Consider the following 13239-nt stretch of genomic DNA (forward strand, 5'->3'; position numbering starts at 1 on the left):
GCTAGCCGAAAACTTTGCAAAACTACATTTTCTGCATTAGTTTTATTTATTTTTTTACTGACCAGTTTATTGGAAACAATCCTAACTTATTTTAACTGCATATCATATGCAAAACATTAAAAAAAAAAAAACGTTATATTATCTACAGCAATGCACGCTAAGCAACGCGTGACTTCTAACTACCCTTCAGGGAATGAGAGAGGAGCCAAACAGCGGCCGCCTATGGATTTGCCCATGGAGACTCCCCCCCCCCCCGGCGGCGGTGCAGGTGGTACGCTCCTGACTCGCTGGCGAATCCGGTTCGGCGCAGCTGCGTCCAGAGAGGCAGCTCGCGACGTTCGTCTGCTTCGGCTCCGTGGGTCGGCGACGGATATACGCCGCTCCGCTGCTGCCGTCAGGAAGTAAAGAATTGTATGTTTGAGTTGTTTTCCGAAGCGGCTTAACGAGATGTCAACCCCGGCTCGACGGCGTCTGATGAGAGATTTTAAACGGTAACCCCCGCCGAAAGAAGGATAAGGACGAATCTGTGTGTTTTGTGTGGCTAGAACTAAACATGGCGACTTTTTAAAAATGTATATACACTGTGGCAAAATGCTACGCAAGTTTCACAGCGTTAGTCACGACCGATTGCGTTGGGGTTACGTAGCAAATCCGGCGTAACCCTTTCTGGGCATAGCCAGGGTTTTTTATTACTGAAATTCTGAAAAAGGCTCTATGTTTGTGTTCTTTTTCTCAGACTTCAGGAGGACCCCCCAGCTGGAGTTAGCGGCGCTCCTTCAGAGAATAATATTATGGTGTGGAACGCAGTCATTTTTGGGTGAGTGAGAACAATCCTGCCATTTTGGATAGGTACATTTTTAGCCTCTCGGCGGCTAACGTGTAGCCTTAAAGCTAGCAGCGGATGTCCCCTTTTGTCCCAAGAGTAAACTTTGCAGCCCACAACTGCTCACCGTCCTTGCCCTTTATTTTGGCATTAAAAATGGACCGATCATCGTAATCCGGTTGTCTTGGCTGTGGCTTGAGCTGAAGTCAGAGATCAGGGGACCGTGAATGTCGTTAATATCGATCCATCGACACGTCTGATGGCTTTTAGAATTGTGTGTTTACGCTTTTAGTTTTATAAGTGTGATCTGTTTCACCGGTATGTCAGCACCCTATCCGGCGGAATCCGGCCTCAGGTCATAACTAGCTACCCCAACAAGCTTTCATCGAAGCGCTATATTCGGGCTTACGGATGGACTAATGAAACGGCATGTTTTCTTCCCTGTTACAGGCCAGAGGGGACACCTTTCGAAGACGGTAAGTCGGCATTTCAAACGTCTCTGCCGTATGAAGAGCCCCATAAGCGAGTCGGCCGCCGCTTGGTGTAGGTATAGCTAGTCTTTCCCAAATCATGGGAGATGGAGTGTCACCGGGGCCGGGTGCCGCTCCGCAGGCTGGCGGAGGCCGGCGGCCAGGCCCCCTTGGGCTTCCGGCTCCGCGGTTTTGTCGTGTTGGCCTCAAGCGGTGCCTTGTGGCTCTGGCCTTTTGCACCGGGGCAGAGTATAACCCTCATGGGGGGAGTTATGGAGTCGTGTTTATTATGCTGCCTAGTTGTGTATTCCTGAATTAATCCTTATTCGTTGTATAAATAGTTGGAGTACTGACAGGTGGTTTGGAAGCCGACCTGTATACTCTGGTTTTTATGGGCTGTTAACAGTGGCGTAGAAGAGCCGCTTTTAAGATGTCATATATCCTGAAATTGGAATTTGTGGGGAAAGTACCGGTGGTGTGCAGCAGGGAAGCTGATCGGCAGGGTTCGGCAGCTGGGAGGACGCCGCCGTCACGACGTGCTGGCAGGAAGCTTTATGAGAGGGGGGTGAGGGCTCGGCGGTATGGGGTGGGCGCCGGATTATCCTGAATCTGTGAGTCACCCGCCCCCCTGACGGCGCCTACCTGCGTCTGTCTCTCCGAGCTTAGCAGCGTCACGCCAAGTCAGTCGTAGCCGGATCTGCCCGGGAGTGACACGGATGTCGCCGGCTCCCATCTGCTGTTCGCCGTGCGACTGCACAGGCACGTTTACGGGGTTCGGGCAGGCGTGTGCTGTGCTGCCCTGTCAGCTGCTGCCCGGCCTCTGCGCCCTTTCCTGCAGAAGCTCCTTAGAGAATGCAGTATATCTGCTACAGTGTGTTACCATGGAAACCTTTGCAAATCTGCCATTATTATTGACCAGTCAGTTTTAAAATACTATTATGAATCATATAGATGCAATATGTATTTGTAAACCACACTTTCTTTAAACATTGGTCTCAGTAAAGTGTGGGATGTTAATAATTTTGAGTGGTTTATGGAAAAGATGGCATTTGAAATTGTGTTCCTTATTGAATTGTAGTTGCTGTTGGTTAGTTACTGTAAGGCAGGGGTCTCCAATGCCGGTCCTGGAGAGCTACTATCCAGTAAGTTTTCTATCCTACCTGGCTTCTGATGAGCCATACCTGCTCCTGGTATTTATCTGAGAACTAGTGTGGCTCATCAGAAGCCAGGTAGGATAGAAAACTTACTGGATAGTAGCTCTCCAGGACCGGAGTTAGAGACCCCTCTTTAAATGTTGTTTTTAAGCAATTAGCTGTCTTTCTACAATTTAGTTCCCTCTTGCATGTGGTAGGTAGATTATTTAAGTTATAGTAGGCCAATGATCTAGACTACTGGCTTTTGCAGCCCCAAGGAAAAATGGCATTGTAAGTATTAAAGAGGAAAAGTATAAATGTCATGTCACATCTAGCTACCTTTTCTGTTGTGAAGTTCTTAGAAGGCTGTCAAGAAGTGGTGATACTGAGATGCAGGAAGTTTAAAAGGCATACTAAGTCTTCTTTAATTACACTTCCAATGCAAATGGAAAATCGAGCTGTTTCCCCCCTGAAAACCAAGGGACCATTATCTAGTTGGATATTTAAAACAAATTCTATCCATGAATTATACTGACTAAAATGAGCGTAATGTAATATTGGCCCTTTAAAATATTTACAGTGAAATATCAGACAAGAATAATAATCCAGTGTAAAAATGTTTGCATTGTGTACATTGGTTTAACCTTGAAAATGTCAACTTCCTCTCATTTTCCTTTGGCCACGTTACCTGTGCTCAGTCGGACTGATTTCTATTCCCCCTTTTCTGTAATTTTACTAACACTACAGGAGAACATGGGTGTAGTAGAAATACTTAATTTTACGAAAAAGAAATATTAAGGCCAATGTTTTCATGGTTTTTGGAAATATACATTAAAATGTCTAACATCAGTTTCCTTTCATAATCATGTTGTAATCCTAAGTTAGGGAAATGTATTTTTGTCTGTATAAATAAAAAAGAAACCAAGTCTTAATCACTGTGGTTTTGTCGATTGGCATTTTATCACTCTATTTTTACATGACTTTTCTTTTATGTAAGATTTAAGTCTTACAAATGGAAATTTCTGATATTTTGTAGGAACTTTCAAGCTCACGATAGAATTCACAGAAGAGTACCCGAATAAGCCACCTACTGTTCGCTTTGTTTCCAAAATGTTTCATCCAAATGGTGAGTTTTGCATCATTTCCTTGTTCCGGAAGCGGAGTTGGTTGTATTATTCATGCATTTGCTTATTGTTAGCTTATTATAAAACTTCTTGATTCATTAGTGTAGTTTTAAGTCTGTAGTGCAGGCAAGATGCCAGAGGGGATGCGCTGTTTGTTTTATCTTCCAGTCTACGCGGATGGTAGTATATGTCTGGACATTCTTCAGAACCGCTGGAGTCCCACCTACGATGTGTCCTCAATCTTAACCTCTATACAGGTACAGCCATATATCGGAATATTGTCTGAAATAACTTGTTGGCTGGTCCAGCTACTAAGTTTTACCGTTCAAAAGATAAGCAGAATCCAAATTATTTCAAACATCCGAATTCCTGTCAGGAGATTGCAGGCTCCCTATTCTAACAAGCCTCTTCAGAGTATGCGGTAGTTCTCATGCACGACTTCTTTAAGTTACAAGAACAGAAAGCAAATGTTGCGTTTTGGTGGCCAGTCACTCGAGACGATTCAAACGAGTAATTTGCTTCTTGGCTTGCCGTCCCTCAGTCTCTGCTAGACGAACCGAACCCAAACAGCCCCGCAAACAGCCAGGCCGCGCAGCTCTACCAGGAGAACAAGCGTGAATATGAGAAGCGGGTGTCCGCTATCGTGGAACAGAGCTGGCGTGACTGTTGACCTAAAGCCACCCCCCCGCCCCCCCCCCACAGTATGGACACTATCCAGCTGCAAGTCAAGAGAGCAGTGAGAAGGAAAGCAATTAATCTTTTTCAAAATATACCAGAATATAAACATGCATCTTGCCCCCACATCTTTGAGTCCTCATCAGTTTCCTTCATATATCCATCTGTTCTGTATGGTAGAGTGCTGTTGTACTGTTAACTTTCCCCCTGTCACACAAAACCACCTTCCTGGACAAATGGCACCTTCATTGAAGTAAATGTACCTTGTTGTACTTGGGTTACTGACATTGTCTTTCTGTTACTGCTCTGGAATGGAGATGATCTTTTACCTGCTTTAATTTAAATTTTATTTTTCACTGTATGAACATCTCGTACCTTGGATGTGTGTCCATCTGTTAAAATCAGTCACACGAACGATTATCCTCAGCTGAGGTGTTTGTGTGAGGACATTTCTCACTTTTGTGTGTCTGGAGTTTGTGTGTGCACCTGAACACCATTAGTTAGATTGCTCTGATTTATTATTGTTTTATCCCACTATATGTGATTTTTATTTTATTTTTTGAATGTGGGGATTGCAACATTTTCGAGACGTCTAAGATGAGCTATAATTCATGGCAGTGCCCGCTTATGTTGGAAGTGTGTTTGTTGTCTTTTTTTCAGCACCATTTAAACTTGACATTTTCACTCAGTACTAATATCTCAAAACTATTTCATGTTCTATGAAAACTTTACCATTAGCCGTGTGAGTGCTTTCAGGTTTCAGTCCATGCACTTGTGTCTAACCGTGCTCTTCAAGAAATGTGGAGTTGAGGTGTGAATAACACTTAAGGCTGCTGTGGGTCAGCGTTTCTCACCCTGGTTGTCGACGACCTCCAGACGGTCCACTTTTTTGCTCCCTCTCAGCTCCCGGTAGGAGCAAAGACACGGACCGTCTGATGGTCCCGAAGACGGGATTTGGAAACAGCTGTAGGTGGCATACCTCAGCTCTTACAATGAGACCTTCCCACGTTTCCTCCTCCTTTCTGTTGTCTGAAAATTGATGTGAAAATATCAGAACAGAGATCGGCCATGCAAAACATTCAGCGTGTGCTTGAGCAGATATGAGGGATGGGATGTGGTCATAGAGTATATGTGTTATTTCTGTTCTCCAAGGTATGTGGATTGCCTGGCTGATTTCACACTATTTCAGTTACTAAAGTGCCAGTTATACATAAATTTGAAGGGATTAGGAGAAGAAAACAATCCCTGTGTGTGACGTTCATACGGCAGACCAAAACAGTTCATTCGATTTAATGCGTACTGATGATGGCCTGTTGTCATTTTGAGGTAGTCTTTATTTCATCTGAAACTTCTCAGTGATAGTAAGACTTTGCATTGGTAACCCATGTAAAAACTGTACATTTTATCAGTTCTTGTAAATAAAATGTTTAAAAAACACTTGGTTGTGTATAATGTGTTTTGGCATGTTGGGAAAAACTTGAAATTATCTTCTGTTGTAGCATTAAGCTTCTGTGCTAATTATATAATCTATCTGAATATATTACCATAAGGAGCTATTGAAGTGTATGGTACCACCAGGCCAAGCTCAAAAGAGCTTCATGGGGCCCTCACAAGGAGCTTATAAGCCTGGGAAGGGATTTAAAGCCATTTCCAAGCTTTTTGATATCTACTGCATTGTTTATAAAATAATCTACAAATGGCGTAGGTTTCAGACCACTGACGATTTGATCAGATCTGGCCCCCCAAATTCAGCACAAGATGCATCAGGAAATCTCATGAAATCAAAGACAACAGATTGAGGGGCAACACTTATGCATCAAAATGCTCTGGAGACAGTTGCCAAAATGTGGAGTTGTGCATGGTGGAGGGGCTGCTTTGCTGCCTCAGGGCCGGCCAATCTGTCATCATAGTGTATAATGAATTCATCATGCTCTTCAGCCAATCAGTCCTCTAATTACTAATCTAATTAGGGAGTTGCAGCGAAAACCCGCACACACAGCGGCCCTTTGCGAATAAGATTGCCTACCCCTGCTATACAGGGTCACTGGAACCTATTCGGGGGGGGGGGAGAGGAAGGGATGCCCCCCCCCCTCCTCCCCCATTGCAGGACACATGGACACCTGGTAGAAACCCCATGGTGACACAGTGACAACATGCAAACTCCACTCATATGGAGCCATGGGGGAGACTCGAACCCAGGTCCCAGAGGTGCGAGGCAACAGTGCTAACCACTGTCATCCATCAAAAACCTGAATCTGATCCATAAGTGGGCCTTTAAAATGCTAATGATTCAAACATACAAGCGAGTCTACAAAGGAGTGGCTGGAAACAGAGTAACGTAACGGCAAAGCCAAATTAATGTGACTGAAATTCTGTGGGGGACCTTACATGCAAGACACCCCCCATCATGACACAGTTAACAGACTCCTGCATGGAGGAATGAGCAAAAATGACTCCAGGTTAGCCTACGCATGAAGTATGTAGACTAAGAATTTTCTAGGGGTGTATTTACTTTTCCCAAATGATTGTATGTGCAAATAAAAGCTACCAAGAACAGCAGCAATTTCCTGCAAAGACCACACACATTACATAGAGATGTACAGAACATGAAAATATTTATTTACAGTTAGAACATATTAACAAAAACAGCTTTTATGTGTAAACCAAATGAGGCTTCTTAGATTTTTATTATGCCTAAAACTGACTGACCTGTAGCTTGTTTTCATACTGGTAATAATCTGCTCACAACAGTAAGCCCAGTATGCCATTTTAAAAGTAGATTTGCCTGCATTTTAGAAAGGATGCCACTAATGCGATAGGTGAGTGTAAATGTGGTGACAATGACATTTTGAAAAGCAGCTGCTAGTGTGTTTTAATGAGGTCCTTCATTTCTACACTAATGCACCTTCTCCTGTTATGTGAAAATCATGGCACAAGCAACAATTTCAGCTCAATATCTGTCCAAGCATCAAACTGATGCAAGAGTACAAAGGGAATCTTCTGAAATCTAAATAAAACAAAGGAATAAAGACACAGTCGTGGTCACTCTGTGAAAACAGTCGCGTGACAGTGACATAGGTACGATACAGCTCTTATACAGAAAGAAATACACTGACATTAAAGTTCAGTTTGGTTTCAGCCCCAATCCTCCTTTTAACATGGACACTTTAGTGCAATATTATGGTCTAATCCTCAACTAATTCACAAGAGATGGAGAATGGTGAGGTTTTTGTTGCGCTCAAACCCTCACTTGATTCATTTCTGCGTTCGAGCAGAAAAATGCACAGTCTGGCTGCGTTTTGGTCCCAGACAGTGCAACCCGAGATCCAAGTGAGTAGTGCTGGGACAGAGAAAGCCACAGAATGCACAGTTTGCACAAGACGTGGTCGGACACATCCAATACTATTTTCTAATTCTGACTTTTCAGTATAGTTCACTAAAAGAACTACTAAGATTATTAAGCTAGTGTTGGCCATGTATTATAACCATTACATATTTCAGCTCAGTTTTGTCTTGTTATGTTTTTGTAATCACTGAGGGTTTGTAGGACAAGACATAACAGTGGTGAAAAGGTCAATGACCCCATTATAAAATTGGTAACAGTACAAGTTAATGAATTTACAGACTTCCTCTGGCTTATGGGTTTAAAAGCGGCTGTTTTGGATTTCAACATAAACAAACAAATAATAAATTGGCTTTTCGGATTCAAACGCACGACCAAACAGGCAAATAAGAATAGCTTCATTTTTGTATGTACTTTCTAAGACACACAAAGAAGAACCACTTCTGCAAGGTCTCCTGATCATCAGGGCAAAGTTACCAAGTGTCCGCTTGGATTGGCCAGGTTCAGGTATTGACTGTGTATGATAAAGTGCAACCTTCCATTTCGCCAATAGAAAGACCCAAGAGAACTTGCTGTAACAGGTTTCTGAATCTCAGTCCGTCACAGCAGTTTCATTCTCGTCTCGCCTAGTTTAGTTTTGGCATCATGCCTGCGGCTTCACCAGCTCATACTGGCCACCCTGGCCCCCCTTAAGAAGCTGCCCAATGAGCTGTTCAGTCTGTATCTTGCGGCCAACAATGAGGAAGCGCTGGGTGCCTTGGCCATACGATTTGCTTCGCAGGCCATACTTGTGACACAGCTGATGGATCTTCTTGCGCTCCGCATTGTCAAGCTCGGCGGAGAAGCGCAGGTCGTCGCTCCGTTCCGAGGTGGAGTATCTCTGGATGATGGCCTCCAGGTCCCTCTTGTTGAGCTCATGAGCGGGCTTCTGCGACTCCAGCCCCAGCCCCTCCCTCTTGGTCTGCTGCTTGACATTGATCGGCTCAGCGATTCCCTCGCCCTCACGGCCCAGTCCGCCACCGGTCCAGCCCATTTTGCGCAGGAGCTGGTTCCCAATGTTGTCATCTTTGATGGCTGGCAGTGCTGCAGCAGGGTCCGAGCGGCCAGCTATCTGCTCACGTGAGATGGTGTCCTCGTTGTCCTTTTGTAGCTCCCTCCTCTTGACCACGACGTGCGTCTGCCTCAGAGTGCCAAGGGCCATCTCCGCTGCCATCTGCTTCACACCCTTCCTGGGGCCCACAGCTTCGGCCACAAACTGGCCAGCCAGAAACACTTCACACTTCCACTGTTGATCAGGCAGCTGCGTCAACTCATAGTCGACGGGCACCTTGTTGAACTGAGCTGTGTTGTTGATGACACCAACAGCGTTGGAAGCGTTCTCCAGTATAACCAGCTCCTTCAGGTGCAGGTTGGTGCTTCCGTACTGCTTCCGTTGCTCCTGCTGCTGTTGTTGCTCACGTTTCCACTGCTCCTCTCTGGTTGCCTTGTTCTGCCGCAGCTTCCCCAAGGCCTCCTCGGCCGCCGCGTGCTTGGCAGTCTTTTTGCTCCGACTCTTTGCCTGTGCGACTGGCTCCCCATCCAAGCAGACGCAGCACCGCCAGAGGCCGTCCACAGGAAGATCGTCAAACCTGTAGTCGACTGTCATGCCGTTGAGATCCGCGGAGTTACTAAGGATATTAATGGCCCCCTGCGCTTTCTCGACAACCACAAAATTAGACCAGCGCCCCCGCTCCTCCTTGTCTCCGCCACAGGGTGCTGACTTATCTGCAGGGTCTCTGAGAGGTGTCACCAGTTGTCGGGCGGAGTCGTCCCTGGAACAGGCCACCATTTCATACCTGTGTCGGCGTCGCATGACCCGCACTTCCACCGGCATCTGAAGAAGTTTGACGGCCATCTCTGAGGCTCGCTTCCTAGCCGCCTTCTTCGTCCCCGCGTAGCCAGTGGCGACACAAACACTCTGGCACTGCAGCTCACAGGCATATCCATCACTGGGGATCTTAAGGTCCTTGGGCAGCTCTCCGGGTGACAGGTCCTGCAAACTGACGTAAGTGTACTCCAGGTTGCTGTTAACAGCCTCGAGGCTGCGATTCAGCACCGAGTTGTAATATGACGTGGACCTGTGTCCTGGGTTCCCCAAAGTGACAGCTATGGCAGAAGATAACCTGGTGATGAATTGTTGGCCTTTATTCAAGGTATCTGGGGAGATGGACTTGGGTTCACTAGAACTTGGGAGTACAGAGTGGACATTGTGAGCTGTGTGTGCTGCTTCTTGGTCTGTAAAGCCCAATCCCCTGCGCTGGGACTTTCTCTGGCCTTTACTGACACTAGCTGGCTTAGACTGCTTTATGACAGGTGCCTCAGTCCCAACCGAACAGTGCTGCCGAACCTCAGGCTGCTGCTCCCCAGCGCCGTGAATCGTCGTGTCGCCCTCAGCGCTGCTGGCCCAGGGGTCAAACACGAACGCTGCAGTGTTCTGCGGAGAAGACGAGGCTGAGGCAGCTGAGGCAGCCGAGTCTGCGGGTGCGACGACGCTCGTCCCTGCTGTGGCTTTGTTTTCATTTTTCTTCTCATCCACGCCACTACTGGCGACAAAACGCACGGGTTCGAAGCGGGGGCGGAGGCTGACCCGTGGGATCTTCGTAGAAATCTCCTCTCCTATTGTGATCAAAGAACATAAATCATTATCAAATCGTTTCTATCATCCTACACTTCCAGTGCTCTTCTTTTAATAGAACAATGTGAATTTAACCTGATTAATAAGACAAGAGATCTGCTAAGAATGTATAGTACTGTGCTAAAAGTCATAGGCAGTCAAATAAATGGTTAACAAATCTGATAAACAAAAAGAATCACATAAGATTACACGAAAATGAAGATAAACATATTTTTTGACTGCCTAAAACTTTTGCACAGTCTTGCAAAAGTTAATCCGTTAGTCTTGAATATAATCCTTAGGACAAACACGCTCATTTGGATGTGTAACCTAGATAAATTATAAACTGCTTTTAAGTGACAAAAAAGACCCACACTACAGCCAAATTGCAGCCAAAATACAGCCAAACTGCAGCCAAAATACAGCCAAACTTACCGTCATGACAGGAGCCTGATCTCTTTTTCGATTCACCTGCAACCAGCTGGAAGTTGGGCCTCTCACCAACATTTACGCCTTCAGCCATTTCTAGCACCTTCTGCATCAGCTCTGAGCCATACCTGCAGAGACAGAGAGGACATTTAGCAAGTTTGACCGACAGTTCATGCTGCATTTTTCATGTTGCAATTCCTGGGGTGGAGGGAGGGGACTTTTTGTCATATTTTTTCCCCAAAGCTGCATGAGATGCAAGTTTGGGGCAATGAGCCTGCAAGAGGAACTCATATGACATGGGAATAACCAGTAAAGTGCAGACGCGCCAGGCGGTGCCACCGTGCATAGGGTGCATAGGGTGCATAGGGTGGACGTTTGACCAGAATGACAGCAGAATGATGCTCTATCTATTTTTCCGCTCTCAACAAGTAATCACTGTAAGCGCCTCCTCTATAGTGCCTCCAAGGGATTGAATCAGGCCGAGTTCTGACGATTGCGCCTACACACACACACACACACACACACACACACATGCACGCACATACACACTCAAAATTATTTATATGCGCAAGTGTGAATTTGCACTCGCAGGTTGGTATTTGCAGGAGGACTTGGATTTGCAATACAGGTTTTGTACTTGAAAATCATTCTATCTTTGTAAAAAATATTTTTATGAAGATGTTTGGTTTCGCATTTACAAAAAATATTGACTTGTATTTGCAAAATATTTTTTTTTGCGAATGAAAATTGTGTTCAGTGCGAGCAAATTTCTTTTTACGGGTGCAAATTGGAAAGTACACATACAAGTACATATGGCACTATTCTGACTCCATACAATCACCAGTGACTTTACATAAGATGCAGCATGCTTATTAGCTCAGGCTCTGAGATTTACTGTTTGGATATTGGAATATGGCACCGAAAATTTTTTTGATCCTCGATAGTGATAATCAACGCCCAGTTCTAATCACGCATCCCTACTTTTGATACTTAATTATTATCAATATAATCCCCCTTTGGGTCTGGTTAGGGATAGGGCTTCCTGTGCTGCCCCCTGGAGGATGGGCTCCCCCTGCGAGTCTGGTTCCTCCCAGTTTTTTTTCCTCCTAGCTTTTAATTGCCACTGTCTGTGGCTTGCTCACTGGAGGCTTTGGGCAGGGAGAATATAAAGCGCTTTGAAACAATGGAATGTTGTGAAAATGTGCTATATAAATAAGATTGAATTTTAACTGAATTGATTTGTTATAATAGAACCATTGAATACGTCATGCCTTCCTACCATCTAATCAACCCAAAGGTTTGCTACAGGGCCATCAGGTCAGAGGACATGCTAACATGGGTCTTCAGTACACCCTGCAGCACTGGAATGTCCATAGACATGTGCTGGGATTCCCGTCTGTGGATATCAGCTTCACATTCAACCCCGTTGTTACCACAAATGCCCCCACCTTACTCCTAAGAAACCAAAGGATCGACAGTCAGGGATTCTGAATCGTTTACATTCCTACAGACCCTGTCAACATAACTCAAATGAGAGGAGAACATTACAACAACCGGAAAGCACAACAGCTCTTGTCCTGTATTTTCTGCGACAAGCTGAGAAATCGACCGGTAAAAAGGTCAGCGGCAGTAGGCTCTCCTCCACAGCTCCAAAGGCGCGCTGCTACGGCTGTTGGTGATGCCTCTCTCACCCAGGGGGGCATTTAGTGCAAAACCTTTTCATCGTCAAGGTGGGCATTTGATTTATCTATAATTCATGTAGTCTTCGCTGTAACGAGTTACGATCTGAACCTGCACTGCAGTACAGTAATATAAGGATATATAGGAATGCATTATTGGCAATCGATTTCGATGTTGTTACAAGTATCTGCAGATGACCAGCCACCTGATTTAAATCTATTTGTACTATCGTTGGTTATTATCATCGCAGACACCGAGTCGGTGTTAAGTAAAGGCATTTAACAGAGCCGCAGCGACAAGAGTTGGGGGCGAGTTACCTGCATCCCATAAAGACGTGGTTGGCCCACACCATGGACAGGGACAGTAAGTGGTCGATCTTGTTTTTCGCCTCGTACTCCGCGACATGCTTAATGATGAACTGTCTCCGGGCGGCCCACTGCTTCTCACTTTCGGAATGAAACTGGAAATCGTCCACACGGAGGCTCCCCTGATTGCTGTTCAGCGCGTCGCTGCTGCGATTGTCAGCCATGCTGCCAGCCACGCTTCTTCCGCTTTGCGTTCGCGGTGCATCATGGGACATGCCAAGTTCTTAGGTTAGAAAATAATAAGTTAAAATGGCCAAGAACATTTTTTTTAAAAGAAATTCAATCGAATCTAATAATGGTAGCTTGTTTTCTAATAATAAATAATTTAGCAATATTATTCAGATCGTAATGTGCGCCCTCTGCTGTTCACGGCCATCCTGAAACAAATATCCTTGTTGAAGCATAATCTGTTTTTTTTTTCATTAGTACGTGAAATACTTATGATACTCACGACACCGTTCTTGCAGTTTGATATTTTAACCGCCTGCCTCCTATCCCATTAACTGCTTTCTTGGTAAACTTTATTAAATGTCTTATCATTCAT

General features: G+C 45.1%; 2 protein-coding genes across 2 annotated transcripts; one reads left to right on the plus strand and one right to left on the minus strand.

Moving 5' to 3' along the window:
• Positions 1-290: 290 nt before the first annotated feature.
• LOC111838039 (ubiquitin-conjugating enzyme E2 A) lies at positions 291-5662 on the plus strand. The gene is made up of 6 exons (XM_023800597.2): positions 291-491; positions 737-817; positions 1274-1299; positions 3463-3552; positions 3719-3807; positions 4092-5662. Exons 1-6 carry the CDS (start codon positions 448-450, stop codon positions 4218-4220), a joined length of 459 nt encoding a protein of 152 aa, XP_023656365.1. The 5' UTR covers positions 291-447; the 3' UTR covers positions 4221-5662.
• Positions 5663-6821: 1159 nt separating this feature from the next.
• On the minus strand, positions 6822-12918 carry LOC111837932 (NF-kappa-B-repressing factor-like). Its single transcript, XM_072702241.1, has 3 exons — positions 12648-12918; positions 10657-10778; positions 6822-10223 (listed from the first exon to the last, which is right to left on the minus strand). Exons 1-3 carry the CDS (start codon positions 12908-12910, stop codon positions 8212-8214), a joined length of 2397 nt encoding a protein of 798 aa, XP_072558342.1. The 5' UTR covers positions 12911-12918; the 3' UTR covers positions 6822-8211.
• Between the last annotated feature and the right edge of the window lie 321 nt (positions 12919-13239).

This window comes from Paramormyrops kingsleyae, chromosome 18 (genome assembly GCF_048594095.1).
Source record: "Paramormyrops kingsleyae isolate MSU_618 chromosome 18, PKINGS_0.4, whole genome shotgun sequence".
NCBI classification, from domain to species: Eukaryota; Metazoa; Chordata; class Actinopteri; order Osteoglossiformes; family Mormyridae; genus Paramormyrops; species Paramormyrops kingsleyae.

Bases quoted from the DNA above. Each gene is read 5' to 3' on its own strand.
- LOC111838039 (XM_023800597.2), top strand. From the start codon at position 448: ATGTCAACCCCGGCTCGACGGCGTCTGATGAGAGATTTTAAACG. The intron at 818-1,273 runs GTGAGTGAGAAC...TCCCTGTTACAG, and splicing joins TGGAACGCAGTCATTTTTGG to GCCAGAGGGGACACCTTTCG. The intron at 3,808-4,091 runs GTACAGCCATAT...GCCGTCCCTCAG, and splicing joins CAATCTTAACCTCTATACAG to TCTCTGCTAGACGAACCGAA.
- LOC111837932 (XM_072702241.1), bottom strand. From the start codon at position 12,910: ATGTCCCATGATGCACCGCGAACGCAAAGCGGAAGAAGCGTGGCTGGC. The intron at 10,779-12,647 runs GTAACTCGCCCC...CTGTCTCTGCAG, and splicing joins CACGTCTTTATGGGATGCAG to GTATGGCTCAGAGCTGATGC. The intron at 10,224-10,656 runs GTAAGTTTGGCT...TGATCACAATAG, and splicing joins ATCAGGCTCCTGTCATGACG to GAGAGGAGATTTCTACGAAG.